The 24,974-nt window shown below is 48.6% G+C and overlaps 9 protein-coding genes across 9 annotated transcripts; 3 read left to right on the top strand and 6 right to left on the bottom strand.

Annotated features, from left to right (window-relative positions):
* The first annotated feature begins 1,996 nt into the window (after window positions 1–1,996).
* On the top strand, window positions 1,997–3,551 carry EV420DRAFT_1537821 (S-adenosyl-L-methionine-dependent methyltransferase). Its single transcript, XM_060472971.1, has 5 exons — window positions 1,997–2,499; window positions 2,551–2,631; window positions 2,686–2,899; window positions 2,948–3,048; window positions 3,106–3,551. Exons 1-5 carry the CDS (start codon window positions 2,372–2,374, stop codon window positions 3,467–3,469), a joined length of 888 nt encoding a protein of 295 aa, XP_060332004.1. The 5' UTR covers window positions 1,997–2,371; the 3' UTR covers window positions 3,470–3,551.
* Window positions 3,552–3,802: 251 nt separating this feature from the next.
* Window positions 3,803–4,251, bottom strand: EV420DRAFT_1641991 (uncharacterized protein; the record flags this gene model as incomplete). The annotated part of the gene is made up of 3 exons (XM_060477303.1): window positions 3,803–3,946; window positions 3,994–4,059; window positions 4,108–4,251. 3 exons carry the CDS (start codon window positions 4,249–4,251, stop codon window positions 3,803–3,805), a joined length of 354 nt encoding a protein of 117 aa, XP_060332003.1.
* Window positions 4,252–9,047: 4,796 nt separating this feature from the next.
* EV420DRAFT_1333301 (ribosomal protein L24e-domain-containing protein) lies at window positions 9,048–9,888 on the top strand (the record flags this gene model as incomplete). The annotated part of the gene is made up of 6 exons (XM_060468837.1): window positions 9,048–9,138; window positions 9,188–9,243; window positions 9,295–9,308; window positions 9,362–9,434; window positions 9,489–9,625; window positions 9,681–9,888. The coding sequence occupies exons 1-6, from the start codon at window positions 9,087–9,089 to the stop codon at window positions 9,883–9,885; spliced, it is 537 nt and encodes a 178-aa protein (XP_060332002.1). The 5' UTR covers window positions 9,048–9,086.
* Window positions 9,889–16,941, bottom strand: EV420DRAFT_1629183 (uncharacterized protein). Its single transcript, XM_060476082.1, has 16 exons — window positions 16,509–16,941; window positions 14,293–16,458; window positions 13,588–14,242; window positions 13,423–13,535; window positions 13,267–13,371; window positions 13,045–13,215; window positions 12,726–12,995; window positions 12,597–12,674; window positions 12,428–12,540; window positions 12,306–12,373; window positions 11,934–12,255; window positions 11,213–11,885; window positions 11,033–11,162; window positions 10,827–10,981; window positions 10,236–10,778; window positions 9,889–10,182 (listed from the first exon to the last, which is right to left on the bottom strand). Exons 1-16 carry the CDS (start codon window positions 16,728–16,730, stop codon window positions 10,027–10,029), a joined length of 5,940 nt encoding a protein of 1,979 aa, XP_060332001.1. The 5' UTR covers window positions 16,731–16,941; the 3' UTR covers window positions 9,889–10,026.
* A 39-nt stretch (window positions 16,942–16,980) lies between these two features.
* On the bottom strand, window positions 16,981–18,263 carry EV420DRAFT_1537806 (replication fork protection component Swi3-domain-containing protein; the record flags this gene model as incomplete). The annotated part of the gene is made up of 3 exons (XM_060472970.1): window positions 16,981–17,552; window positions 17,603–17,725; window positions 17,785–18,263. Coding segments are annotated over 3 exons (1,091 nt in total), but the record flags the coding sequence as incomplete, so codon positions are not given.
* A 502-nt stretch (window positions 18,264–18,765) lies between these two features.
* EV420DRAFT_1537802 (methyltransferase domain-containing protein) lies at window positions 18,766–19,888 on the top strand. The gene is made up of 4 exons (XM_060472969.1): window positions 18,766–18,936; window positions 18,986–19,614; window positions 19,671–19,772; window positions 19,827–19,888. Exons 1-4 carry the CDS (start codon window positions 18,838–18,840, stop codon window positions 19,840–19,842), a joined length of 846 nt encoding a protein of 281 aa, XP_060331999.1. The 5' UTR covers window positions 18,766–18,837; the 3' UTR covers window positions 19,843–19,888.
* EV420DRAFT_1537800 (adenylate kinase) lies at window positions 19,889–21,361 on the bottom strand. Its single transcript, XM_060472968.1, has 6 exons — window positions 21,132–21,361; window positions 20,910–21,070; window positions 20,753–20,861; window positions 20,637–20,701; window positions 20,392–20,584; window positions 19,889–20,336 (listed from the first exon to the last, which is right to left on the bottom strand). Exons 1-6 carry the CDS (start codon window positions 21,207–21,209, stop codon window positions 20,010–20,012), a joined length of 933 nt encoding a protein of 310 aa, XP_060331998.1. The 5' UTR covers window positions 21,210–21,361; the 3' UTR covers window positions 19,889–20,009.
* Window positions 21,350–22,812, bottom strand: EV420DRAFT_1537796 (uncharacterized protein). The gene is made up of 6 exons (XM_060472967.1): window positions 22,512–22,812; window positions 22,405–22,459; window positions 22,299–22,356; window positions 22,014–22,239; window positions 21,763–21,966; window positions 21,350–21,710 (listed from the first exon to the last, which is right to left on the bottom strand). Exons 1-6 carry the CDS (start codon window positions 22,558–22,560, stop codon window positions 21,376–21,378), a joined length of 927 nt encoding a protein of 308 aa, XP_060331997.1. The 5' UTR covers window positions 22,561–22,812; the 3' UTR covers window positions 21,350–21,375.
* On the bottom strand, window positions 22,813–24,941 carry EV420DRAFT_1537785 (uncharacterized protein). Its single transcript, XM_060472966.1, has 8 exons — window positions 24,802–24,941; window positions 24,452–24,751; window positions 23,857–24,398; window positions 23,762–23,807; window positions 23,675–23,708; window positions 23,548–23,615; window positions 23,373–23,490; window positions 22,813–23,324 (listed from the first exon to the last, which is right to left on the bottom strand). The coding sequence occupies exons 2-8, from the start codon at window positions 24,683–24,685 to the stop codon at window positions 23,299–23,301; spliced, it is 1,068 nt and encodes a 355-aa protein (XP_060331996.1). The 5' UTR covers window positions 24,686–24,751; window positions 24,802–24,941; the 3' UTR covers window positions 22,813–23,298.
* Between the last annotated feature and the right edge of the window lie 33 nt (window positions 24,942–24,974).

Raw genomic sequence — 24,974 nt, 5'->3', positions numbered from 1 at the left:
TTCAGTAGGAAGCACCATTCATCTGTTCTCCTCCTTGGCTTTCCTTATTACATCATATTGCTTCTATTAGTGTACACGGTATGTAGATAAATAGGTAGACAAACGACGATGACCCTCGCCTGTTTGCGAGGGTTCCCTGCTATATCCGGGTGAGCGGCTGGAGAATTACCGCTTATCTCAACACGAGATCTGCTGTCCTTTTTGGAGGATGGATGGAGTTTTTATTCTGATCACTGTCCCTAGGAAGGAAACTAACCAGAGTCCGTACTACGCGTGCATTACCTACCTAATCCACTACGCTATGGTACCGAACGAACGTTGGGCCTCACTGATACAGTCACGTCCCCGCAAGGTATGGCCTTTCAGCACTAGCGTCAACGCCGTGAGATCTGCTATAGATAAGTATGATGATTATGATGTCACACTGCTCATGCCTGGGTGTATCACAGTGACTTCCTCGGTTTGTGCTCTACTTGTTCCAGTAGTACTTCCTACCCCTACCAACCCAGCCTCAGCAGTAGGTCGGAATCGTTCCTCTAAGTCAACGATTTACGGTGCAGAGAAATATGTCCAAGTTCAAGAGCATGAACCTTGATAGTGACGTTAGTGACTTCCGATCAACTTCCGATGCCACTTTCACCACGTTATAAGTTATGATCAAAATGGTCAGAGAAAATGTCATCCTGGTAGGAGGTAACATGAACTCCGAGATATTTATGCTGGTTCATCCATTCTAGTATCTGGCCAAGGAGTGGCAGGGGACACAGCAGCTTCCCAAAACACATACATTTGGTCTGTAGACTTCAGGATATTCATTGCGAAACTGTTACGTGAGGTCTACGGCCCAAAAGTGTCAAGATAAACTTGCAGTCCGCGTAGGATGGTCTCTCCCATCAACGTTAGTGCTTGGCAGAACAAGATTGCCACGAGGTTTGCGGGTGGTCCGAAAACAAACCTCGCGTGAGTCATTGCGTCAAGATGATGACTAAAGCAACAGCCCAACAACCCGAAGAACTGTACAGTTCCCCCTATCCATGAACCTTAAATAATGAATCATCAAGACGGAAGGACTATAGAGCAGAAGAAAAACAGAAAGGATGTTATCTCCTGTTACATAAAAAGTACATGATGTATCCCCAGTCGTAGCCTCAACCTTCTCGTCTGGCATAATATCCAGACAGCCATCCCATGAGTATCGCAAGTCAAGAAAATTAACTCAGCGACAGTCAATTGAACCTGAACACCGTACAACCATTTGGAGTGACCCAGCGCACAAGCTTGGAGTCGCCCAGTCGAGGGGAGGGGACCTACTCAGCGCACAAGCTTGAGTAAGGTCGCCTCTCAGAGCCCTATAGATGGGGTGAAGTATACCACCCACAGTCCTGGTGTCTCATCCCAGTGCTCACAGAGCAGCTAGAGATACCGACATGCAGGAAGACAGTGTTCTGAGGGTGTTCGAAGTCTGGAGAGCATAGAAACGTGAAGGGTCGGCATAAAACGAGGACCTGAGCCAAGGCCGTCCGTCTGGCTAGTTATTTTGACATGCTCACCCCTTGGTCATTGGCACCTGGGGCAGAGGCCTCAGAAGACCATGAACACTTCCAGGTACGAACTCCTGGCGAGGATCTAGTCCACAGCCGCCAAAGTGTCGAATCGTGCGTCATCCGGGTAATCCGCGAGCCATCCATCAAAGCAAACGCTCTCAGGGCTGTATGCAACGTCTTGCAGCACACAAAGAGGCTTTTCAGATGTGGCGAGGCGAGAATTTGGACCCAGACGGAGACGACATGATGGGGAGGGGACGGTGTGATACGCGCATTGCGCATAGTATTGGTGTACCAATCATGTAATATGGACAGTGGGGAACCCACAAGAGCGAGCGTTAGCGTTCGTAGTATGGGAGGGTGGGTGTCGACTGATCCTCTCGACAACTCGGAAGCGGTCTACGAGTTAGTACGTGTTAAGAGAAACATGAAAGCGTGCGTTCCTTTTTGTGGAGAGGGAGGGCGACAACATAATGACTAAGCAAATCCTGGTTCGCGGCTGGCCCTTCTTCTGATTCAGCAGGAACGTGTAAGCTCGTTTGTCCCCCTCGCTGACTTGGTGCCCTGGTGGCATCATTGCAACAGAAATCCGTATAAATTCCTTGTGCTGAAGCTCTGAAGTTTGGCGAACATTGATCTTGCATTCTGTATGCTGTTCCCAGCCCGAGTCAACGCGTCCCAGAATATGTAGGCAGCTTCTTTCGCGCGCAAGACGGGCGAGAGGACCCAAAGAGATGTGTGCGGTGTGGGCAGACAACGAGTCATCCATCGGACCGTAAAGCCGCATGACTCGACTGTTTCTTCGTTCCACATGACGCCAACCTCCAATGATTTGTCTTAAAAGGCAGCATATCGCGCCATCTTCCCTATTCTTTCTTCTCCAAAGAGGTATGGCTGTCGTTCACAACGTTGCACAGAATGGATTTGGCTCCGGCACAAACGAACTCTATGACCGGTACGTGTCATGTTCGTCCATGCGGGTCGATTATCTTACTGCTGCGTCCAGCGCGCGACCGTCGTACCAATCTATGGCCTTGTCTGCGATAAGGGAAGCAGTAAAGGCAACGCCTCCGTTTAATGTCGCCGAGTACGTGCACCATCCCGAGTCCAGACGCCCTTTTGAGCCCATCCACGAACATAGAATCGGTGCCGGAACAGGTCTGTTCACCAAGGCGCTTCTCAAGCACCCAGATTTCGCCAGCTCAATCAAAGAATTGAAGGCTGTTGAGCCTAGCGCCGGAATGCGCGACGTCTTCGTCAAGACCGTTCAAGACGAGCGTGCCTCTGCGAGGGACGGTACATTTGATACCACCAATATTGAAGACGGCTGGGCTGACCTCGTCACAATTGCTCAGGCATGTCATTTTGTCCCGGGTAGAGAACTTCTCACTTCATTAATACAGGCATTTCATTGGTGCCCGGACTACGACGCTGCCTCCGCCGAGTTCGCCAGGATCCTCAAGCCTGGTGGAGTTGTCGCCTTCATTTGGAACCTCGAAGATAGGTAGGCTCCTTCCTTCTGTATACCGCATACCATGCATCTCATACCTTTGCCAATCAGGGATGCGGCACGATGGGTTGCTCAATTGAGGAATGAAATCGAGCAGCATGAAGCCGGCAGTCCTCAGTTCCGGCTAGGCTTGTGGCGCAAGACTTTTGATACTGATTCTTACAAAAGGCTCTTTGAACCACCAGTGGAGAAGACTTGGGCGTATACCTTGCCCTGCAACGTCTCACTCGCGGTGGATAGAGCAAACAGTAAGAGCTACATCCAGACTTTACCTGACGATGTCAGGTCTAAAGTGTTGGATAGCGTCAAGGCCATCGTAGAGCAAGGCGATGATAAAGTGTGGATAGACGAAAGCCAAGGCACTTTCGAATATCCTTACCAGACGTTCTTGGTTATTTCACAGAAGAAGTATTAGAGCCCGAATTTGTAGACATGTAGAATCCGTTTGTAACCTCGACTGAAATGACATACAGCTTTTCTTGCCCAATCATAAAATAGCAGCGGAAATGATACCATACAATACAAGAAAACATTTGTTTGTTGAAACGACACTGGTAAAAAAAATAGTTACAAAGACACTAGGGTATAAAAACAAGAGAAAAAAACGAGCATCTTTCAAACAAAGTAAGATGCCCACACAAGAAGGACTAGAACACACTGATGTGAGAAATGGCAATGAGAAACGGCGTCTGAAGGGAGAATTATTCCACTAACCAGCGGTGCTGCAGCGAGCACTTTGAGTGTTCCATCATAATGATAGTGATGCCCCCCCGTTCTCCTCAACGTCGTCGTCGTCCTCATCATCACTGTCCCGGGCGTCCTCATCCTCATCCACTTCTTCACTGTCATATGCAAGGTAGTCATCGAGATCAAAGTGAGGAGGAACGATGAACTAGTATGATCAGCGTGGAATTTCAACAAAGATTACACCCGACTTACTCGGTCAGTCTGGGGAACGATTGCAGGCGTTTGTGGGACAGGTATATCTGTGTACTCTCCTTCAAACTGAAACAAATCAGCATGCAACGAAGAAAGGGTCATAGGAGACTGTACCCTGTAAGAAAGAGAATATGGCTGGTAGCGCGCGGCATACGTGCCGACTGAAAGGTGGAGAGAGGAATTCTGGTGAAGAGCTTCATCGTAGGTAGGAGGAGTAGAGCGAGGGACAAATTGCTTGCAGGAGCGATGGCAGGGCATTTTTGGGGACGAATGGGTGGCGCAGGAAACCCAAATGTTCACGCAGTTTAAATAGTCAAAAATTTTAGGTTTCTGACTTCGTAAAAAGGATTGCAAAGCAGCCGAAATTGGTATCCTTTTGTTTGCTTTTGCGCCAGTCCGGACCACAGATAGTCGTGAGGGGCCCTAATCGAAGAAGTTTCTTTCCGATCCTGATTGACACAGCACAGGTTTGCAGTTACAGGCAGTAGACGCCGTTCCCATCGAAGTAACGGTCCTGAACCGGAAGAGTGGGTCGAATTTGTAGGGGCGCGTCGGCGAGCGCCTGACAGCCTCGAGGCCGAATAATCAGAATGGACATGCCGACCACGACGTCGGGGATACGATGACCAGGAAATGTTCGGTCTGTTCCGCCTCATCTTGAAACAGATACCGTTGCTAGCTATTCAAAACGTCGAAGACGTCGCCAGGCCAGCCTGAGGAAATGTGTTCCTCGTTCTTACTCTCAGTCCACAGCAATATCCCCAGGCAAGACACCATACAGGTGAGAGATTCTTCTTCCGAACCCTCTGTAACTTTTGAGACAGGAAAACCCTCGCATCTTCTGTTCAAATCCTTGCCGTATCTCTGGCGCCTGGGGAATTAACGCGGACGCGTGCGCGAATGTGACGTGACAGATTGAGTCATGTCGTGTCACACCAATAAAAGGCTCGGGACCGTGTGTATGTCGCGTTATCCTGTATCAGTGATGTACTACCACCACTGAAATGAACAGCGTCGTTCAGGTGCCCCATACTGGAGTGAATCATCAAGACAAGACTCGGCTTCTGCAAATTTCATCAACAATAACGACCTGCCAACTCACCAAGTAGGCACGCATTTGCGCACGGACCTCAAAGAGCTCAATGCCATGGTATCCATCTAAATTACAAGACGCAAGATTACCCTTCAACAATGAAGGAAAGAATACAGCAACGCACCTTCTGGCCGAACCCTTTGTCTCTAAGAATCCAGCTTTGAGAATGTCGCCTCCTCATCCTCCATGCTCCTAGGGACAATTATCTTGCTTGCCGTCTGTATTGCTCGTCGAAAGCTTCAAGAAGAGTTCCCCCTTTGTCGCAAGACCCTATTCTCCGATTATCTTGACGATCGAGCCGTAAGATTACGTCTGAGCGCCATCGTACTTGCCTGTCCTCGACATTTTTGCCTCTTGAAGTCTTGTTTGTCACCAGGATAGTCCAGGAGCGATACCAGAGGCTTGTATGCGTCTATCGCCCTCAAGAGGCACAACATGTAAGAACGAGCCACGGTAAAAACCCGCAAGATCAGCCTTGTAGGTGAGAAAAATCCATCGTAATCGCTGTAGACTGAACCAGATGCCTTCGCTGCAGCAGACGATGCTGTCGGCGTGCTGGCAGTGTCGACGATGGTGGCGGTTGTGGTTACGATTGAAGAAATAGGGTTACAAAAGGTTACAAATCAGAACCATCGGAACTGCCGATCGCAATTTTTTGCCGCAATATCTCTCCCTGCGTTTGTCTACTCTATTCTAATAAATATCCTGTTGCTAATGACCATAATTCTCAGTCTACCGGTACAGTTTACCTGGCAGAAATCGCCCATGTTGATTTTTTGAACTGTCACCGTGCAAAATGCTCATTCCCAATTTGTCGCGGTTTGAATTTTAGGTTCTTTTGAGCCACCCGTATTGCCTTGTTGTTTGTCCGACGATGCCAGACTTAGCGGCGACTTTGCACTCTGCTAAATCCAATTATTGTGCCGAGCGGAATGAGAACTTTCCTGAGAAATTCGTTCAAACTCTCTCAAGGACCTCACTTTCTGTTTATCGCTGACTTGCTTGCTTCCTAGCTCCTTTCACACATCGAAATCCAACATCTCCAGTATGTATTTCACCCCTCCTTTCGATTCCTGAGGCTAATCCCTTTTTTTCCGACGGCAAGTCTTTGGCTTCAACACTTCTAGCACAAATCTGGGGTTCAAACTCCTCCCTAGATATCTCCGATTCGACGTCCGTCTTCCCGAAAGTGGTAAATGGCATTATATTTGTCTTAGGCTCTCCTCTGTGCCAAAGACGAAGGGTATTTTACGAGGACAGCGCACCCGTCCTTCTGGCTCCAAATTTCTCCATGGATTGAGTTTTCTTCTCCTCCTGTCTGTGCGTTACCCGATCCTAGTGCTCTGCTTCGCGCTGTCAGAAAAACCCTTAAAATCATGGACACTTGGTATCTATTTTTGCTCCTCTGAAGAAACTGTTCAGACCTCGAATCTACGCGTCTTACTGGTCTCCCAGTAAATCTATGGACCGTGTATCTGTGCCTTTTCATCACTTTTTTTGTCGCGAAGAAACTGTTATCATTCCTTGCAATCTGCGCTCTACTTGTAAGCAATTTTTCTTTACCATGCCACCTCTCATTACCCCAACAGAGTCTCCCGGAATCTCTTCAATTGTACCATAAAACGTCTGAACGCCTCTCCTCTTCGACACGGTCACCAATTGACCCTTTTATTTCTCGGCATGCGCTCCTTTTGTGCTCCCGATGTGATTACTCCAAAAACTGACCAGTCTGGAGCCGTCGAATGGCGTATTCGCGTTTTCTATTCTCGACTCGACTGATACAGGCGGCTTTTTAACACTCGCCCGCTCTAGCCTATGCTATGGTATCACGACCCCTACCCACCTTTTGAAATTACGTTGTTCTGAATCTCAGCCAGCTATTGCCTCAATGCGTACTCCAGGAGGATTGAAGAACAACCCCTCTTTCACTTCACCTGACTATTACTGCGCGCCCCTTATGTGCCTTGGAGTGTCTATGGACCCACCGCACTCCTATGCTCAGGATCTCTGTCGTAGGATGTCGCTTGCGACTTTTATCCCATCCTTGCGTTTTCACGACGATGTCATCATATGCCCGCCACTAATGGAGCACCGAACCTACCCGTTGTCTGGAATCTTGGATGCCCCCTTTGAATCTCTGCTGAAGCAATTATGCGCAGCCAGCGTTTATCATCGGCATGTACATCTACTCCACCACATATACAGTGATAATGGGGCTGAAAAATCTGTTGTTATAACACGTCGCCCATGACTTGGATGCTGTATCGACGGGTGTTGAAAACACCACAATTCTTTGGACAACTCTCTTGGATATTAGCCAGCAGGTGCATCCCGGGATCCTCCCGCCAACTCCTGGATGCCCTTCCAGTTCAGCGCCTGCAACATTCCTATCGCCATTAAAGCTTATTCCGAATGTTCTCCTGATACCGTGACATCACTGAATACCTGGCGGCTCATGAAAGGGAGTATGTATTCGTGACTAGTCTTACCAAAGACGTTACCCCCAAGAGTGCAAAACGTTTTCCGTGGTGCACTTACTCCTTAAAGAAAAATTATTTTGGTTACCTCGCTGCAGTCTCGGCATTTGTTCGTGTGGTGTCTAGTGATAATACCCACCTTCCCAGTTCTCAAATATACCTTCCTGACATTGCACTTAGACTTCGGTCGTGTATGGCCCGAAGCCGGAACTCCAGATACGGTATGTTCCTTCTAGTTATCTCCTGATGGATGAAAATAATTACGTTCGTTGTTCTGGAGCATCTCTAGAACTTCGTCGTCCACTTGGGGTGCCCATAGAAGACGAAGCCTTTAAGGTTTCGCTTGAATGATCCAGCCGTACACCAGGAGATTGGACTCGTAAGTCTATACCAGCTGTATGCAAACTTTATGTGTATATTATATTGATCGCCCAACCGAATATCAAGAAGCATCAGAAACAACATATCATCCTGACATGCATGAAAGTAAGTTTCCGCCTCCATGGAATACCTCGGAGTCGTCTTCGCGGGTTCCTTGCTTCTTGGCTGCTGCCGCATGCCTGTGGAGGTCCACATTGTCGAAATATTGTCACGTCACTCTAGGACATACATTAAACATTTTGGGTACCCCGGCAACCCCGATCGATTCCATGAGACCAGGTAACAAGATAGAAGCCCCGTGCGAAGACTCACCTCCAAAGGACTTCATCATTAAGCTTGTTTGCTCATAACCGCCACTCATTTTTTGAACGCCACTTCACTGAGTAATTTCTAGCAGCTGGTGCTTCGTCTGTCGGCGTAAGACACTGACGGCGTTCGTCACGATTCACGACATAATCTATCTCGGTGTACTGAGAAAATCTAAGTATTTCGGCACATCCCGGCCATGTTCTCGCGTTAGAAGACTCTTCCTTCTCAGGGACATGAAAACCAGAATAAGCATCTCCGAAAGATTACCCGCATGTGTCATACATACTGTATTAGGAGGGCAGCAGAGAGTGGAGCAGACGCACTTGGAAGTTTAGACATAAGCGCACCGAGAATACTGAGTAGAGGGGGATCGAAGACACGATAACCGTGGACCCGTCTTTATAGGTACTTGAGATAAGTAGAAGAAAGCCGAATCTCAGCATTCGCAGAAGAGCAACTCTGAATACTAAAAGTCAAAATAGACAAAGCATATAAGACTACGTATTAGCTAGAATCGCCTAGGATAAATGTGCTAGTCGAATTACGCTTTTGAAGGTGAATACCTAGGCGATTGGCAGCAAGTCAGCATCTCCAGACTCCATACTGCGTCCATTCTCATCACACCCTCCATTGATGCAGCATTCGTAGTGAACGGCGATTGTATTTGCATACGACAGCTGGTTACAGCGACGAAAGACTCTGTTCACCCTTGATTTGCAACAGATTCGGCCTGCATAGCTGATAGAGTTGTGGTGGTAGTGGACATGAGTGTGACCTGTGACGTGACTGAAAATATCTTTGCCAGAGGTACTCGATAGTTTCCTCTTACCACCATGCGGATTGAAAAGTGTTATTTCTGTTCGACTAGCGTATATCCAGGACATGGTATGTTAGATTCTCTACAACTATTGCATACTCCACTAAATCTTCCTAGGGTCTGCGTTTGTTCGAAACGATGCCAAGGTTTTCAGATTCTGCACTTCGAAGTGCGTATGCATCTCAAATTTCTGGTTGCATAAAGTCTCATTTTTCTTTAGATGCCATAAGAACTTCAAGTAAGCTGCTCGTTCTATGACCCACTTCTTGGAATATCAAAACCACGTCGCAGGATGAAGCGGAACCCACGCAAAGTACGGTGGACGAAGGCGTTTAGGAAGGCTGCGGGCAAGGAAATGACGATTGTGCGTATTTTGTCATTTGTTGGCGTGGCCGGAATTTCATTTCAATGGAAACAGGACTCCACCATCGACTTTGAGAAGCGACGAAACGTACCAGTGCGCTACGACAGAGAATTGATGAAGACCACGATTACTGCCATGAAGCGAGTCGGAGAAATCAAACAGCGCAGAGAGCGGGCATTCTGGAAGAGCAGGTGCGTGGAATATTCTTTTACGCGAGGTGCTATCTGCTAATACCTATTCCTATAGAATGGCTGCCAGCCGAGAAAAACAAAAGGCTCACCGCAAAAAGACTATGGAAGCAGCCAAACTGTCATCTTCCGCCCTGGTCGAACCCGTGGCTATGGAATCACCAGAATCATCAAAAATACGGGAGAAAATCAAGGTTCCTTCAAAGAGTCGGAGCGCTCTCATACAGGGAGAGGGTCGGTCAATGACCATGGATATAGATTGATAGTCTTCTCTTTCTCTTTCGCGTCTGCCATGTATTCCATAATCCACATATACACTATTGATACACAATTGAAGTATTATTCTACCGTAAGGAGGTTCAATGCAAAATGCTAGGGGCGGTAAAAAGATCGTAAAGATAAAATCAGCGCTGTTTATACTTTGCCTGATTGTCGTGGCGAACATTAGGATCTAGAGTATTGTGAAGACCCAGTAGAGTCTTGCTAACGGCTTCAGTAGCGCCTATCATCGGCTTCAAGACTGCAATTGGTACTGCTCTTATAACAGAACGAACAGGCCCCTGTACTTTTTTATGAGAAACGCGGCCAATTGGCATTTGACAAAGGAACATACCTCGTTGCCCGATCTCTCGTATACCTCCATAGGAACAGCCAAAATGGTCTGCGCAGCCGAATTCAAGTTTCGATGCAGACTTCTGTACGCTGACTGTACGCCTTCCTTGATGTCAGCCGGCTGCTCAGCGTACTTGCTGATCATCTCTGCTGCTTCATCTTCATCACCATAACCATACTGAACAAATTCATCTCCCTGCAATGTCTCCGCCATGATAGTGTTGTCGAACTGTCCGCCAAGAACTCCTTCGGCCTGCTCCAGTATGACTTGAGTTCCGGTGGCCAAATGGGCACCAAGCTTGATGGCTTCGATGGCTGTCGACTTGACGAATGCTGTGGCACCCTTTTGTACTCCTCGGACGATCCTCCCATCCTTTTTGTACTGCGCTATGGGTAAGAGTACTAGATCTGCAATACCTGATCCGACATTGACCACGGAACGTATTGGAGCCACGCCAGAAATGACATCAACCAACTGCGTAGCTTTGACGTCTGGTGTCCATAAATCGTTCAAGAGGTCAAAGAGACGCGGCCAACCAGAAATCTACATATACTGTCAGGGAATGGCAAAGGTATGTAACGGCTGACTTACCCCCGCTAGAGTTATATGTCGAAGCGTCATCTCAGAGCCATCGAAGTGGAAGAAATTCATCAATTCTATGGTCCTGCCCTGCTTCAATGCCCTGTAATCAACACGCCGGGGTTTGTAATCCATCTTGATATCAATAGGGAATATCTCAGCAAGTTCTAGTAGAAGGTTATCGAAAGGCATCCACTCTAATTATCCTGGAAACTTACGGAAAAATATGTCATCATCTGAATCCTTGGGTGGGGAAGGGAGAGCATGAGGATCCTTGAAACTGAAGAAGCTCTTTAGGAAGTCAAGTGCGTCTTGATCAACATGCAGCCTCAGGGGCAAGATCTTTGCCTAGGGAAGTGATGAGACGACCATCAAGCTAAGTTCGAAATGAGAATCACCTTCAATCTCGCTTCTTCCGAAGAATGTCCATGCACAGGATGTATCATACGAAGCTCAAGGCGAACCATATTTGAATCTGTTTCCCGTACGTTACCACGCGAATCAGATCGCATGCTCGTCAAAAATTTATTCCATGTCGATGTCTTCATATGATCAAGAATTTCCAAATCTCGCACGGTAGAAAAGATCCTGGACACCGTCGGCTCTTCTGGCTTATACTGATCAACACTGAGCTTCATGCCAGCCAAACGGAACTCAATGCTAGGTCCCTTAGCGCGAGTGAGTCGTTTGCCATGGACTCGAGCGGCCTTGATCTGTGTTTTGCCGACTGCCGACGGCTTGAGGGATTGCCAAGAGCTTTGGCTAGCCGTCTCATAATCATCCTTGAGTTCTTCGTCAATGGCAGCAATCAGAGCACCGGGCTCTAGCTCGTCAGCGTCTTGGTCCAAACCTATGTAAACGGAATTGAAGAGTAATGCACTGGTCTCGTCTTCCAGCGTGTCTTGTGTCTGTCCGCTGGCAACAAGCTGTCTGATCTTCGCCAAACGTTTCCGCATCTCCTTGACTCCCTCTTCAATAGCTCGCCTCGTCTTGGCCCAATCATATCCACCGTAGAGGAAGACGTTAATGTCCGCATCGATCAGCTGTATGCGCATTGTTCTTCCTCCAAGCCTGGCATAGATGATGAGAATCGACAATAACAGGAAGGAAGACACTCACTCCATCTGTCCATCCATAGGTTCAGGCTGCAAACTGTCGAAATAATGCTCAACCGAATGTATGCCTTCCGGACGGAGCATCTTGATGGTCTCCCCGCCCACCTTTGATACAATCCCAATTAGCTGGTCGTCAGGCGTCTGCGTTTCATCGGTATCCTCATTATCAAAGTCCTCAAGGTCGTCATCACGCAGCTCACGTAAACCTGCGGCTGCACTGAATGATTCATCCAAGTAATCGAGATTCGTAGGAAGGTCGTCATTAATCATGTCTGGAGCTGGTCCTATTTCGGGAACACGCTTGAAGGCAAGATCGTCAATGGAGGCTAAGGATTTTTTTATGAGAATGAAGGCGTAAGTTGAGGACAGCACATACACATCAGGTTTTGGCGACTTGATGGTTGTTCTGAGATCATCGTTGGTCTTCGTTTCGGCTTGACTTCCCTAGGCGCAAAACATGTAAAAAGTAGAAAAGAAGATTGACATTAGTCCACTCACTGTTGTTCTGTCGGAGGTTTGAAAGCAGATGTAAGGTCACCGATGAAAGCGATCAACTCCTCCAAAGTATCAGCACAAAGATGCAAGCGAAGGCCAACATGATCCACGATCACCTAAAATACACGCATGGATGAGCAGGCAAGTACATACACCATCAATTACAACGCACTTTCATTTCTGACCTTTGTGTGGCTGCAAAATGTAGGTCAAGAGAAGCAACTTCAGCAAGCAAAGCATAACCGAGTTTCTACAGGACGTCCATCAGTCAAAAACATTCGCATAGAACCATAGGACGAACCCTCCAGTGGGAAACACCATTACGAGAACTCGAAGTATAGTTAGGTTCAGCGATGTCAGAGATATCGTCGATGGCGAGCAATGCAAGGACCGGAACACTTAAACGGAATGAGACGTCCGACGATGATCCGACAAGGTTTGTCCCAAATTCCAGATCGCCAATATGCACAACGACAGAACCTGGGTGTTTGGGGGCTACAGTGTTGATCGATCCATCAGAAATTCGAATTGAAATACGGGTCCGCTCGCTTGGAATCACAGATTCAAAGGCCTGGAGTCTCGTTAGGAAATATAGACATAGCGAGGGAATGACCACTGACACCGGGAGGGGCCTTAACGAATTCAGCAATATCAGTAGTCCAACCAATATTGGGATAGAGCTTGAAAGTAAATCCCCATAACGAGATCTTTATGCGGGATTCCTTTGCTGTTGTCTCCGGTATAACAAGGGAAGTAAACTGAAGACGGAGCAGGCATTGAGGGGTCGCAGTCTGACGAGAGGCTGGTCAGACGCGAAAGAGATGCAGAGGAAAGAAACTGACCAGACTTCGAGGAGCAGTCAACGATAGATATGTTTCGAAAGCATTCGAAGCATCAGTATTCTTCAAAGTCAAATCCATGATCCCCACTGTGACGACAGTTTCATCCTTGGAGGGCGTTAGATCAGAGGAAACTAATATCAGTATGCATATTCTCGCCTTTCCATCGGGCTTCATTTCGACCAGGATATCGACGTCAGAAGCGTACAAGTCTAACGGCCGAACAGGTACAGAAGCCTCGGACTTCCGAGGAAGAGCTAATCGGATAAATGCTGAAGAGAGGTAAATCAGAGGGTTGTCCTACTCATAACAGGTAATCTTAACCTTCAGCGATCGTGACCTTCACTGCCGTTTCAGTCTGTTTCGGTTTGCTGGCCCTAGTTGTTGTTTCGCTACCGCTCCCGCTCCTTGACTGGGTGAAAAACCTGCTGCCGATGATACTTGACTTATCGCCGTCGTCACTAATGGGCGTAGATCCAAATGCCTTTTCTAACAACTGCGTGACGTCATCTGCCCAATATTGCAAGCCGTCGAGTGCAGCTTTAGACATATTGACACAGACCGATGGGATGGAAATAGTCAAGGCTAGAGTGGATGTACGCGCCGACTTGGTCACAACGACACGAGGTAGTAAAGATGTGCTGGCTTCTTCATGATCATCAGAGGCAGCCAAAGGCCCGATAGATATGAGTGCTGCAGCCTTCCCAATCGTTTGTGTCGAAGAAGATATGACAATACGTCCAATCTCAACAGCGGCAAGTACATCTCCCTCAGTCGCATCAGAAGTTTCATCAGCAAACCTGGCGCTGGGCGGTTTCCTCGAAGGTGCATTTGCGACACGAATATCATGTAAGTCGAGGATGAGCGAACCAGAGCGAGGCGATGATCCGGCAGGGGGTGGACATCGTACTTGCAGACGAACTAAAGGCACCTTGACGGAAAAGCTCAGTAAAGCCTCTTGTTGCTTCCGTGTCCGACGCTTGGTTGCCAATGAGATTGTGCAAAATCCTTTCTATGAGAAAAGCAAACCTTTCGCGCTGAGCGCTTCTGTTCAATCCCTGGTAGTTTCTGAGTTTGATAGTCAAAATCAAGATCAAGATCTTTCAAAACCAGTTGCTCAAGTCTTCGTCTTTCCCTCTCCGCTTCCCTTTCTTTGAGTCTCAGTATTCCACCATGAGGCGTAGCCGGTGGCGTATCCCCTTCGGCGTCGCCGGCGTCCTCATCCCCGCTATCATTATCGAAACGATCCTCATCATCCAGAGTCGAAGAAGTATGTGACGTAGTAAGTTCGTCCAAGAACTCCATCATGCAGCTCGTTGCTAGGATTTGCCGGAGATCCACGAATACATGCAAAGGGAGGATTTTTACCTCAACATTTGTTTGATGGAACTTCCTATCCTTCTCACGTTCAGACGGCGAGAGGCCCTGAGACATGGACATTATGACTGCGGGATGACTGCTGGGTTCGGTTGGCTTCTCTGATCTATGTCTGTGTTTAGTCCTCCATTGCGATAGCCTCATTCCATTTAGATGGTGCCTGTCGTCAGTCCAATCCAAGATATCGAAAGAGGGTAATTCCGGACATTCGCCACACTTCGAAATAGGATTCGGGTGCTGATGTGGTACGTGATATGATTCTGGCAGATGGAAGTCAGTGATCAAAATGGGTGTGGCGTAAGCATCCTGAGAGGAAGGTTCGCTGGATCGGAATGCGAATGCAGAAATCTCATCCAAGGACACTGAAAGGGTCGATGACGTAGAAGAAGCATTCTTCTTGCCCTTTAACGAACTGGACCTCGCAGCTTCTGTTGAGCCTAAAGATATTTCCCCGGAACAAGAAATACCCTCGACGTGAAATCGAAGATAGCCTTGGGGTAGCTTGGGAGGAACTAGGGGCCTTTCAAAGAACCCTGCTATCCCATTTCTTGCCAGTGCCGCATCAGGGCTTGTCGACGGTAGGAAAAGGATGATTAAACCTCTAACATTCAAAGCCACTTCTAATCCCATAGCTAAGGGCGGTGAAGATGGTAAAGTCTCGGCTGCTGGAGGGGCAGAAGGCCGCTGGTGTGATGTCCAAACATTTGCGATGTCCATGATACTCCGTACATGCCAAGCACGGAACGAACAGGCTATGATGCCTGCAGTTACAGAAAACTTGAAGTTTTCATTTGATGCAATATTCTCGCGTGTGGGGGAGCAACCTGGGGTAGTCAATCGCAGTGAGATTGGATCAGGTCCAAACGAGAGGATGATGTGTTCATCCTGCTCTATTGCATCATCGTCTTTGGCCTGTCCGAGGTCGGACTGGTCCGAGAGTTCCGGGGGAGGAGCCTGGATGTCGGCTGTATGTTCCAATTGCATCGAAACTGCACTCTGGTACATGCTGCTAGCCACCGAACTTGCTGGAGAGGAAGGCCGGGGTGGTAAAAAGGCGAGGGATTGAGACATGGCAATTTGCGTGTCTTCGTCCAGCGACGAAGAGGATGAAGTCGGTGATGGACATCGAGGCGTACTAGATGACGACTGAAGTGTGCTAGTAGGAGAAGATACTGGTCGGATGGATAAGGAAGACGAGGATATATCGAATGCTGGCCGAAGGTTACGTGCGGAAACCGTGATGCCAGTGATGGATACGGACCGCACCTTCCCATCTTCCTCGTCATCCGACCTGTCTTCTGTACGATACCGTATGTCTGCGATAGATAATGTGAGACTCGTGCGACCTGGCTGCATAAGAGTTATCTTGGTATTCGTTGCATCGAATTCGAACCTCGCGAGGAGGCGCTCGATTAATGTTGCGAACATAGAGACGCCTGCCGGATCGATATCTGGCAGAGCATCCTCATATTCTGGGGATGTTATGAAAGGATCAAGACCACCAGGAACACTGGGATCATCGGGAATGGAATGTTCAGAATAAAATGATTCGCGCAACTTGAATTCTTCCCGGGGCGTCAATTCGTCGTGAATGAAAGTTTCGGCTACTGAAGCTACTGAAGCTACCGAGTCGGCGAGGTTGGAGGCATTTGAGGTACGTTTGGATGAGGGTAACAAAACGAACGTTAGATGGAGAGATTCGAGAGATAAGCCGACTGCAGAAGTCAAAGGATTTGGCCAGGGAATCCTAGCAATGACGGAGCCTATGCTACCATCATGCAGCTCGATCGGCATACCATTCAAGAGCTCATTGATAGCCTAGAAACGGGTCAAAGGCTCGTAGCCGTCGATACCAGAATATCACATACTTCATTACTCAACTCCAAGTCGGCAACCTGAACATATCCTGATCCAATCTGAGAATCTATTTGATGCACATCCAACTGGCCGGGCTTGAGAAAGTGACCAAGAGTCTTCTTAAGCAGAAAGGATAAGAAGCGACTCTGTATACTAGTTGGGAGGGAAATGTTGATTGCTGGAAGCTCTGGGAGCCAGGATGTGAACCAAGACATAGCTGGGGTAAAGGACATTGCAGGGTCGGAGCAGGTGGACGTTACAGGGCTGCACGCGATAGTCGTGGCATGGGTCGTGGTCGTTACCCTCGAATACACACGTCGTCGGTGTACGAGCTTGGATGCAACGTGGAGGAGGCTATTTGTGGTGTAATCCAAGGATACTGGATCAGGGGAGGCTGCACCGATTTGGATAGACGCCGAGCGGTCACGTGAAACTCATTAGCACTGGTGAACTCGGCGAATTTTGGCAGAATTATCCGGCTCTCGGAATTCTTTAATGTTTAAATGCTGAGCATCACGCGAATATCAATGGTATAGCACGAGTACAGGTACTCGACCGCTCAAGTACTAGTACAAATCATTCAAAGGGTCTGGCGTAGACAAAGGCTCTGCCTGTATCAATACGGCTTCCTTCTGCTTCGCCACATCCTCCATTTCAACATCTTCATTGACATGTCTCTCCAGAGCGTGAGACGACGACATCGCGGAACTCTCAGCTTCCATGTCATCCATAGCTTCCCATTCCTCATCAAAATCAGGTGCTGAGCTTGGCCCACTGTCATCGCGCCAAAACTCTTCGTCATCATCCACTGCAGGTGCCTTGACGGCATTTTCTCTACGTTCATCCGCATCCATCTCTGCCTCACGTATGAGCGCGTCCTCCTCGTCGGGCCCCGACGATACTCCAGGTGAAGACGGTGGCCGGGTAGGAGGAGCAGGTGACGATGAAGCGTAATTTGCAACTTCTGATTCATTGCCGTTGGCCTCCTCGTCCTCGTTATCAGCCGTGGGTTTCTTCACACCCATGACCTCGTCACGCCAACTGGTCATATGTGACTGGACAATATATTGATTCAACGGAATGGCAAAAAAAGAGCGCGACGGACATGCATAACTTTGGAATGACAGAGCTTCTCTATCTTTGCTACCGTATCTGTGAACTGCGTTTTGGGAAACATCCGCTGTGTCCAGTACTGATACCGCTGTAGCAACCGATTCAGATCTGCCTCCTGCAATATCCATAGCACTTCAGTGACTTGTACCAGATAAAATGTAACAAAAGACGCGCCTCGTGTCCCTTTCCCTTAATCCTGAAATCCTTCGTGTCCTTGATCAACTGTGGAAACCCAGACGGCCCCACCAACAAAGCTTCATTCAACTTTGCAATCTTCTTCTTCTCCTTCTTCTGCTCTTTCTTGTCATCTTTGTCCTTTTCCTTCTCCTTGTCCAAATTGCGTGGCGGTGAACTGCTAGGTAGAACCTCGTGCGGCGTCATCGGCGTTCGTGGTACGGGTTTGTTCTTGTACTTTTCTGCAATCTTCCTCCTCTCCTCTTCGACATCAAAGCTCTTCTCCTCTGGTAGCTTGAATATGTCGGCGTCGTTGAATATCTTGTTGACCTCGTCGGCATCATCGAACATGTCAGGAACTGGGGGAGATTTCCTGGGAGAACCATCTTCGCTGCCTTGGTAGAAGAGCGGGGCCGTGTTCCGAGGTGGTGTCGTTGGTATGAGTTCGTCGTCGGGGTTGTCGAAGAGGTCTGCCATTGAGACGCGTTAATTACGTAAAGCGTGTCCAACTGTAGACAAATAGCTCCTGTCTCGCCTTGTTCAGTACCACCACGATGAAGATCCACATACCTCCTTATCAGCCTGCTGTCCACGTTATGCCTACTTTAAATCTTACAGACCCCTCTGGTTTTCCTCATTTACCTGAGAAACAGAAATTTTATGCTCAGCATGCGACATATCTCTATACAATCCATCTCCTCGACCTCCTTGCCAAGGCGAATCAGGTCATCTCAGAACAGAAGCAAGAATCTTGGGAGTGCACCAAGGGTAACGGACACCCATGGGAGCGTCTTGGGGGAGGGCTGTATCATATGAGCGCCTTGAAGCGTAACGCTGATATGTATATTGAGGACGAGACCAGATGGAAGGAGCAACTGGACGAAAAAATTGAAGAACAGGTGTTAGAGCTCGTTATCATGAGAAGTTGGAACGAATGAACAAGCAGCCTTGGAAACATGCCTCTTCTCTTGTAATATTACCTTAGTGATTTTTTATCTGTACTTTGCATCGTGAGTCCGGCCCGGTGTTAACACTTCAACAAGTACGGCCATTATGGCCTCTTCCTTGCAGCCAGATCTTACCGATGGAATCGAATACTGGACATCACAACCAGCAAGCCTTGACGGTGTCCTAGGAGGATTTGGAACTGGCGTACGTTACAACCACTCCTCGAAAGCAGCATCTGATCTCTTCCTGGCAGTCTCTACCACGCGTCGATGCATTGGGATCACGCTTATTTCTTCTACATCTATTTCCAGAGCTATGTACGGTCGACTCTGCTTTCAAGCCGACAGATAAATCACATTTATCTCACCGGATACGCGCCCTGGATGTGGGGGCAGGTATCGGCAGAGTAACCGCCGATGTTCTGCTCTTCCTCGTCTCCGATGTTCTATTGCTCGAACCGGTGACTCCCTTTATCCAAGAAGCACTTGAACGTGCGAGACACGCAGCCATCACACCCCAGAAAAATTGGTCCGGGCTAGCAGATAAACGTACGAGCGTTTCCGTCGTCCAAGGGACGTTGCAGGACTTTGATCCAGCCCATCCGCTTGCTAATCCACCAGCAAAATTCTTGCAACGAGTTGGTTACTCCCCTTCAAAATCGATTGAGGATATTGACAGCGGATTTGACGTGATATGGTGTCAATGGTGTCTAGGTCATCTAAATGATGCACAGCTTGTCGAATTTTTCAGACGGAGCCATATGGCTCTAAGAGAAAAAGACAAGGGCAAGAGTTTGATTGTGGTGAAAGAAAATGTGTGCTCCGATGCCCCAGACGGTGGTCCAAAGTCTTCGTTTGATGATCAGGATTCGAGTTTGACCAGGTCAGACTTGGATGGTCTAGTTTCCCTTGGCAGCAGATTGACCGTCCGAACGACAGATCTGATAGCGCATGGAAGGCCGTATTTACGCAAGCAGGCCTGAGGCTGGTGAGAGAACAGGTCCAAGAGGGATTACCTGAAGGACTGTATACCGTAAAAATGTCGGTTGTTCCTTCTTTCGCCTCCGAAACATTCATACTCATTAGATTTCTTAGGTATGCTCTCCGATAAAAGCGTAATGATTCTTCGGAGCCGCGAAGCTGTTTGATGTACAAGAAGCAGTGTATAAAAGGATATATCATTGCATCGAAAAATACAGGCAAATGAAAAAAAGAACTAAGCCCAAGCATCGCGGCAGTAACAAATACAGTGACTCAAACATCCTATAAAACAAAAAACTACTCCATCTGGCTCCCCGCAACCTGGCGCCCGTCCCCTAACATAGCCTCAGTAAGACTATGCCTCCGCTTCACCTCCGCCCTTTCGCTGATACTGGGAAAGGCCGTCTTAAGCACTGAATCTAGCTGAGGCCAAATTTCATCAGACGTCTTTCCCGAGATTGTCTTGAGCACGAGTTGATGCTGCGGCCTCACTGGGAACGAGAGTTGGTGCGGGTGCTGATGTGAATTCCGCGCAGGCTCGGAGTTAGTCGCACATGTGGTGTAATACGATAAAAGGGGGGAAGTAGTGGAGTAGAACTTGTCTAGCCGCCTTGCGAAGATTTCCTGGGAACGATAAGTCAGCAATGTGATTAACAAGGAACGGAAACGGGACGCGAACGGGATTATCATCCGGCCTTTTGGTAAGGGGTTCCCCAGTTTCGTCATCAAGACCGTCAACCTTGGGTCGGTTGTATGACATGTTGTAGACGCGTCCGGATGGCAAGTGCACCCAACGGTCAGAAATGCGGCTAAGAATGACCTGGTCAGGGACATCGAGGTTGACGACGAGGCTCAATGGTGTTCCTTGTTTTCTACTCGCAGTTAGATTTAGGGCAGAGATAAAGCAGCAGATGAGAAGCATACTTGAGATGGGCATCTAGAAGTTCGCCCTGGCCTAGCGTTCGTGGGAAGCCATCCAGTATCCAGTGCTGCCGAAGTCGTCAACATCGAGTGGGACGAACACGAGGTAGGATAGTTACCCTGTTATGCAGAAGATCCAGCTTGGTAGTGACGACCCTGAGCATAACTTCGTCGGGGAGCAATCCACCCTGTGCAACAATGTCTTCTGCCTGTCGACCGACCTCGGTTCTGTGATACCGTGAGCAAAGGACCAGGGATATCGATGAAGAGACGCACCTCTCCTGGATATGCTGTCTCAACAGATCTCCTGTCGAGATAGACAATATATCGTACTTTTTCACCAGACGCGCTGAGAGGGTGCCTTTCCCAGCTCCCGGCTTGCCAAACATGAGCATCCGGAGCGTCTTTCCCCTGGACGTGAGGTCCCGTTCACGGTTCTCTTGAGCTGCGGCACGAAGGGTATTGAGGAAGAAGCGGCAGTGCTTTCCGAGTCGGGACCGTTGACGAGAGGAGTCTCCTGGACGTCGTCGCCGTCACCGTCGCTGAACGCGGTCTGGCGACGGGGAAAGACAGCATGGCGACGGGAGTGGGGAAGGCGGGGAAGAAAGTGGGCTGAGTTGTTGGAAATAAATAATAGGCGGAATATGTCGCAAAGTTTGGGGTATAGCCCCTGAGTCAGCTTGCTTACCCGGGCCTAGGCTCAAAGTCCGAATTCTCTCACAATCGACAGAAAATATATTATTTAGTGTGCTCCATTCAGTGATCCGTCTCTAGGTGTAGCCATCCATCCTATCATTTCTCGCATCTGTCGCACCCCAACTGCCCCACTAATCTCATCGTTTTCTAACGCTACACAGACTGCTTCGGCAACATGGTCGACATGTATGGGTGGAATAGTAAGAGCATTCGACATGCTGTTTGTCACTTCTGGTACCGCCAATGCAGACCCTATCGAACGAAGAACACTAGAAGGGGTCGGAATCCCGCGAGGAACCTTGGAATGCATGGCAGCGGAGAACTCGAGGAGCGCCGCAAAAGGTGTGCTTAGGGGCCGAAAGTGCGCGTGATAGACGAGACCTGTATAACATACAACGTTAACTGTAACACCAGTAATAATATGGCGGCGTACTAGGTCGAATGTAGACACCGCGGAATTGACCAGGTTTCTGAGATACAAGGCTGTCGATTCCTGCCTCTGCTTCGCGCTTGGTTTCGATGTATCGGGCAGCGATAATAGGACGGAAGATATCCTCTGCTGATATGTAAACGAACGGACGAGGTGAAGGGCCTTCTGTTGTCCCAGAATTCACAAAGGCTTCACAGACCCGAAGAGCTAGCAAGCAATGTGAAGCGAAGCAGAGGACACCGGAGCATACTAACCTGCATCACGATTCAAGCTCTCATAGCCACTGCTCGTCTTCTTCTCCAAGGGATTCTGCGAGCCAATCAAACTCCCAACTAACCCTGCAATGTTCCCTTCTTTCACCGCTTTCTTGTACTTGTCATCATCAAGGAGCGTCCCAAGCGTATGCACCACTCCATTGGTGTCCTTCAGAGCATCTGCAAACGTCGACGGGTCATGGGCCGTGCCCTGCAGCCACGTCACCTACACTCGCATGCCGTCAAAGTGTCGCCTTCGTGAGAAAAACGAAGAGAGCAACTTTCTTTTTCTGTCCATGCTGGACTGTGGCCCCGGGGCGTACGATATGGGCGCCCAGATGAGCTATAGGTACGTGTCAAGTACGGCTTGAGCGCGATTAGGACGACTAACCTCACAGAGGTAACCTGCATGCCCTTCGCCAACGCAGCGCGACACACAGCAGAGCCTATGGATGCCAAGTCTCGTTGGTGAATCTTTTCTTGCAATTGTTCACTTACCGATGAAGCCATTCCCGCCAACGACAAGAATTCTTTTCATAGCACTCATCGAAGTACTTGTTATGCAATGGCAAGATCGGTCAGTAGCCGTATTGGGAAACAAGGCGTGGAAAAAATCCAGCGGTTGAAACAAGCCCGGCCGCCCATTGCCAGCGCACCTTTCCTTGGCCTTCAGATACCCTTGGCGTTACGGAGATAAATGCACTCAAAACACGGTTCTAATTGGCCGTCGTGCGCATTTACGCTTCCAAACCTTCCGATGAACGTTCTATCATGCCGATCACACAGTTAAAGTTCAATATAGAAGGCATCCGGTCAACAGATTCCATTAGCCAGCGCTGTATATGATCAACATTACAAGCGTAAATAGGTACCAGCAGGAACACAGTTCCCTATCCCATCCTCTCGTCCCGCCAAGATGGTTACAAAACAAATGAAGTGAAGATTATTCTTGTCTGATGGTTGCAATACGACGAGCAAATGACGGGAATAATGTAAACCCAAATAAAAAAAGAGAACATGAAAGCGCAACATAGAAACGTTAATAATAAATTCGACACTGACGAATAAGAATGATAATGTCAGTGCTAGGGACGAAGCCACCATAGGTAGCTCAGTTCCTAACTCTGGTCGTGAAACCCCGTATCAATCGTATATGGTAAATGAAAAGCTTTAAGCCTGCGCCCTTCACTCATAAGAGCAAAAGACGTTAAGAAGTGAAAGGTCTCGGCTGGCCTTGGGGTATATGTGTATGAACAGGGTCAAGCCGTTGACGAGAGGGACGGTCTTAAACCGCGGGGAGAGTGAACGTGACTGGAAAGGACGTCAGATTCATGCAACAAAGACAAATGATCGGCTTACCAGGGAAAGTACCATCAGACTCATCAGCAAGAGCATCGAATGTACCAGTAGAACAGTCAATAGATGCTCCTCCATCACCGCAGCCTGGGCATGTGTCCGCAATGACAGCGTTAACAGTCTGTGAAGGCATTGTTAGCTTGTGAAACTGGACTGTCCATTATAAACTACAACAAACCTTTCCATTGGCAGTGTTGGTAAGGGTGATCGTCTTACCACAGAGGGCCGAGTTCATAACGATGGCAGCTGTGATAGTGGAAAGCTCTGGTCAGAACAGAACACATCATCACAGACGTGTAACTTACAAACAGCGACGATCTTGTCCGAATCAGCGTGAACCTAGATGTCACAGTGATTAAGTAGATGTTTGGGTAGAGTCGAAACAAACTTACAGTGCCGCACGAACCGGCAACACCATACTGATAATAGAAGGTACCTCTGAAGAGATATTTAGAAAAAGAAGCCAATCCCACATGAGAATACTCACACGCCACCGGAGTAGAAAGTTCCACTGGAAGAAGACGAGCTGCCCGAAGACGCGTTTGAAGTGCCCGTAGACTGAGAAGTAGCGGAAGAGGAAGTCGACGTTTCCTGTGTTTGAGTGTTCTTTTGCGCGTCAGTGTTCTGCTCCTGGGTCGTAGAGGAGGTAGAGGAGGTGGTGGGTTCCGGAGTCCAGGAACTCTCACTTGACGAAGTCGTGGCAGCAGCCCAGGTGTTGGTGTCCTGAGTCCAAGTGTTATCTTGGGTTACAGACGCACTGGAACTACTGCTGCTGACTGTGGAGCTCGATTCCGGAGCTGACGTACTGGCAGCCTGAGAGAACTCGGAAGAGGAAGAGGAAGTGGTGGCAGGTACGTAATCGGTAGAAGAAGAGGTCGCAGAAGAGGACGCATCGTCGTCACAGTCATAATATTCACCGCTGTCATCCGAGGTATCTGTCGAGGTAGCCACTACAGCACTGGCGGATGAAGAAGCAGATGCTGTAGCAGAGCAGTAGGCCGGACGATTAGCAGCAACAGTCTCATTAGCCTATGGGACAAGTAGATTAGCTCCACTATAGTTTCTAGGCAGAGGCCACGTACTAGGAGAGGGTGACAACAGTCGTCAAAGAACTGGGTGTTGTGCTGGTTCTGGCAACCAATGGCGAGATACCGAGCGTGGTAAACATCATAGGACTCGAGGTAACCCTCGGCGTAGTCGGCAGGCTTGGAACGAACAACATGGTGAACGCCATGGAGGCTGCGACGAGGGAAATGGGGTGTGGCCTGGACGGCAGCAATGGTAACAAGAGCAATAGTGGCGACGGAAGCGAACATCGTGGGCGGGAAGTAAGGAATGAGAGGTCAGGGAATGTATGCGACGACAATAAAGTCGTGGAATAACTGCAGCCGATAATCAGTACGGGTTAGCAAGACCAGCGAGAGAAACGCACAAGAGTAACCGTAGGGAAGGTCGGGCAGAAGGAAGGTGATGCAAGGACGCAAAATTTCATCTACCTTGTGCTCCAACTTATATACTTGCTTCGACCATGCCGAGATCGGCCGCCGACCCACACGTTTTCCTTAGTTTTTTGTGTATATTAGTTCCGTATCAAGGAGATATCGG

The sequence above is a fragment of the Desarmillaria tabescens genome (genome assembly GCF_030435595.1).
Source record: "Desarmillaria tabescens strain CCBAS 213 chromosome Unknown EV420scaffold_14, whole genome shotgun sequence".
Taxonomy (NCBI): Eukaryota; Fungi; Basidiomycota; class Agaricomycetes; order Agaricales; family Physalacriaceae; genus Desarmillaria; species Desarmillaria tabescens.
Note: the sequence above shows the minus strand (reverse complement) of the source record. Positions and strands in the feature narration are given on the sequence as shown.

Bases quoted from the DNA above. Each gene is read 5' to 3' on its own strand.
- EV420DRAFT_1629183 (XM_060476082.1), bottom strand. From the start codon at position 16,730: ATGTCCTTTACCCCAGCTATGTCTTGGTTCACATCCTGGCTCCCAGAG. The intron at 16,459-16,508 runs GTATGTGATATT...ACCCGTTTCTAG, and splicing joins ACTTGGAGTTGAGTAATGAA to GCTATCAATGAGCTCTTGAA. The intron at 10,779-10,826 runs GTAAGTCAGCCG...CAGTATATGTAG, and splicing joins GACATATAACTCTAGCGGGG to ATTTCTGGTTGGCCGCGTCT.
- EV420DRAFT_1537785 (XM_060472966.1), bottom strand. From the start codon at position 24,685: ATGTTCGCTTCCGTCGCCACTATTGCTCTTGTTACCATTGCTGCCGTC. The intron at 24,399-24,451 runs GTACGTGGCCTC...CTTGTCCCATAG, and splicing joins ACTGTTGTCACCCTCTCCTA to GCTAATGAGACTGTTGCTGC. The intron at 23,491-23,547 runs GTTTGTTGTAGT...ATGCCTTCACAG, and splicing joins CCAACACTGCCAATGGAAAG to ACTGTTAACGCTGTCATTGC.
- EV420DRAFT_1537796 (XM_060472967.1), bottom strand. From the start codon at position 22,560: ATGAGTGCTATGAAAAGAATTCTTGTCGTTGGCGGGAATGGCTTCATC. The intron at 22,460-22,511 runs GTAAGTGAACAA...TGGCATCCATAG, and splicing joins TGGCGGGAATGGCTTCATCG to GCTCTGCTGTGTGTCGCGCT. The intron at 21,967-22,013 runs GTTAGTATGCTC...ATTGCTTGCTAG, and splicing joins GAGCTTGAATCGTGATGCAG to CTCTTCGGGTCTGTGAAGCC.
- EV420DRAFT_1537821 (XM_060472971.1), top strand. From the start codon at position 2,372: ATGATTTGTCTTAAAAGGCAGCATATCGCGCCATCTTCCCTATTCTTT. The intron at 2,632-2,685 runs GTACGTGCACCA...CCACGAACATAG, and splicing joins CCTCCGTTTAATGTCGCCGA to AATCGGTGCCGGAACAGGTC. The intron at 2,900-2,947 runs GCATGTCATTTT...TCATTAATACAG, and splicing joins ACCTCGTCACAATTGCTCAG to GCATTTCATTGGTGCCCGGA.
- EV420DRAFT_1537802 (XM_060472969.1), top strand. From the start codon at position 18,838: ATGGCCTCTTCCTTGCAGCCAGATCTTACCGATGGAATCGAATACTGG. The intron at 18,937-18,985 runs GTACGTTACAAC...TCTTCCTGGCAG, and splicing joins TAGGAGGATTTGGAACTGGC to TCTCTACCACGCGTCGATGC. The intron at 19,615-19,670 runs GTCAGACTTGGA...TCCGAACGACAG, and splicing joins CAGGATTCGAGTTTGACCAG to ATCTGATAGCGCATGGAAGG.
- EV420DRAFT_1537800 (XM_060472968.1), bottom strand. From the start codon at position 21,209: ATGCTGTCTTTCCCCGTCGCCAGACCGCGTTCAGCGACGGTGACGGCG. The intron at 20,702-20,752 runs GTAACTATCCTA...CGACTTCGGCAG, and splicing joins TGGATCTTCTGCATAACAGG to CACTGGATACTGGATGGCTT. The intron at 20,337-20,391 runs GTTCGCGTCCCG...TATCGTTCCCAG, and splicing joins AAAGGCCGGATGATAATCCC to GAAATCTTCGCAAGGCGGCT.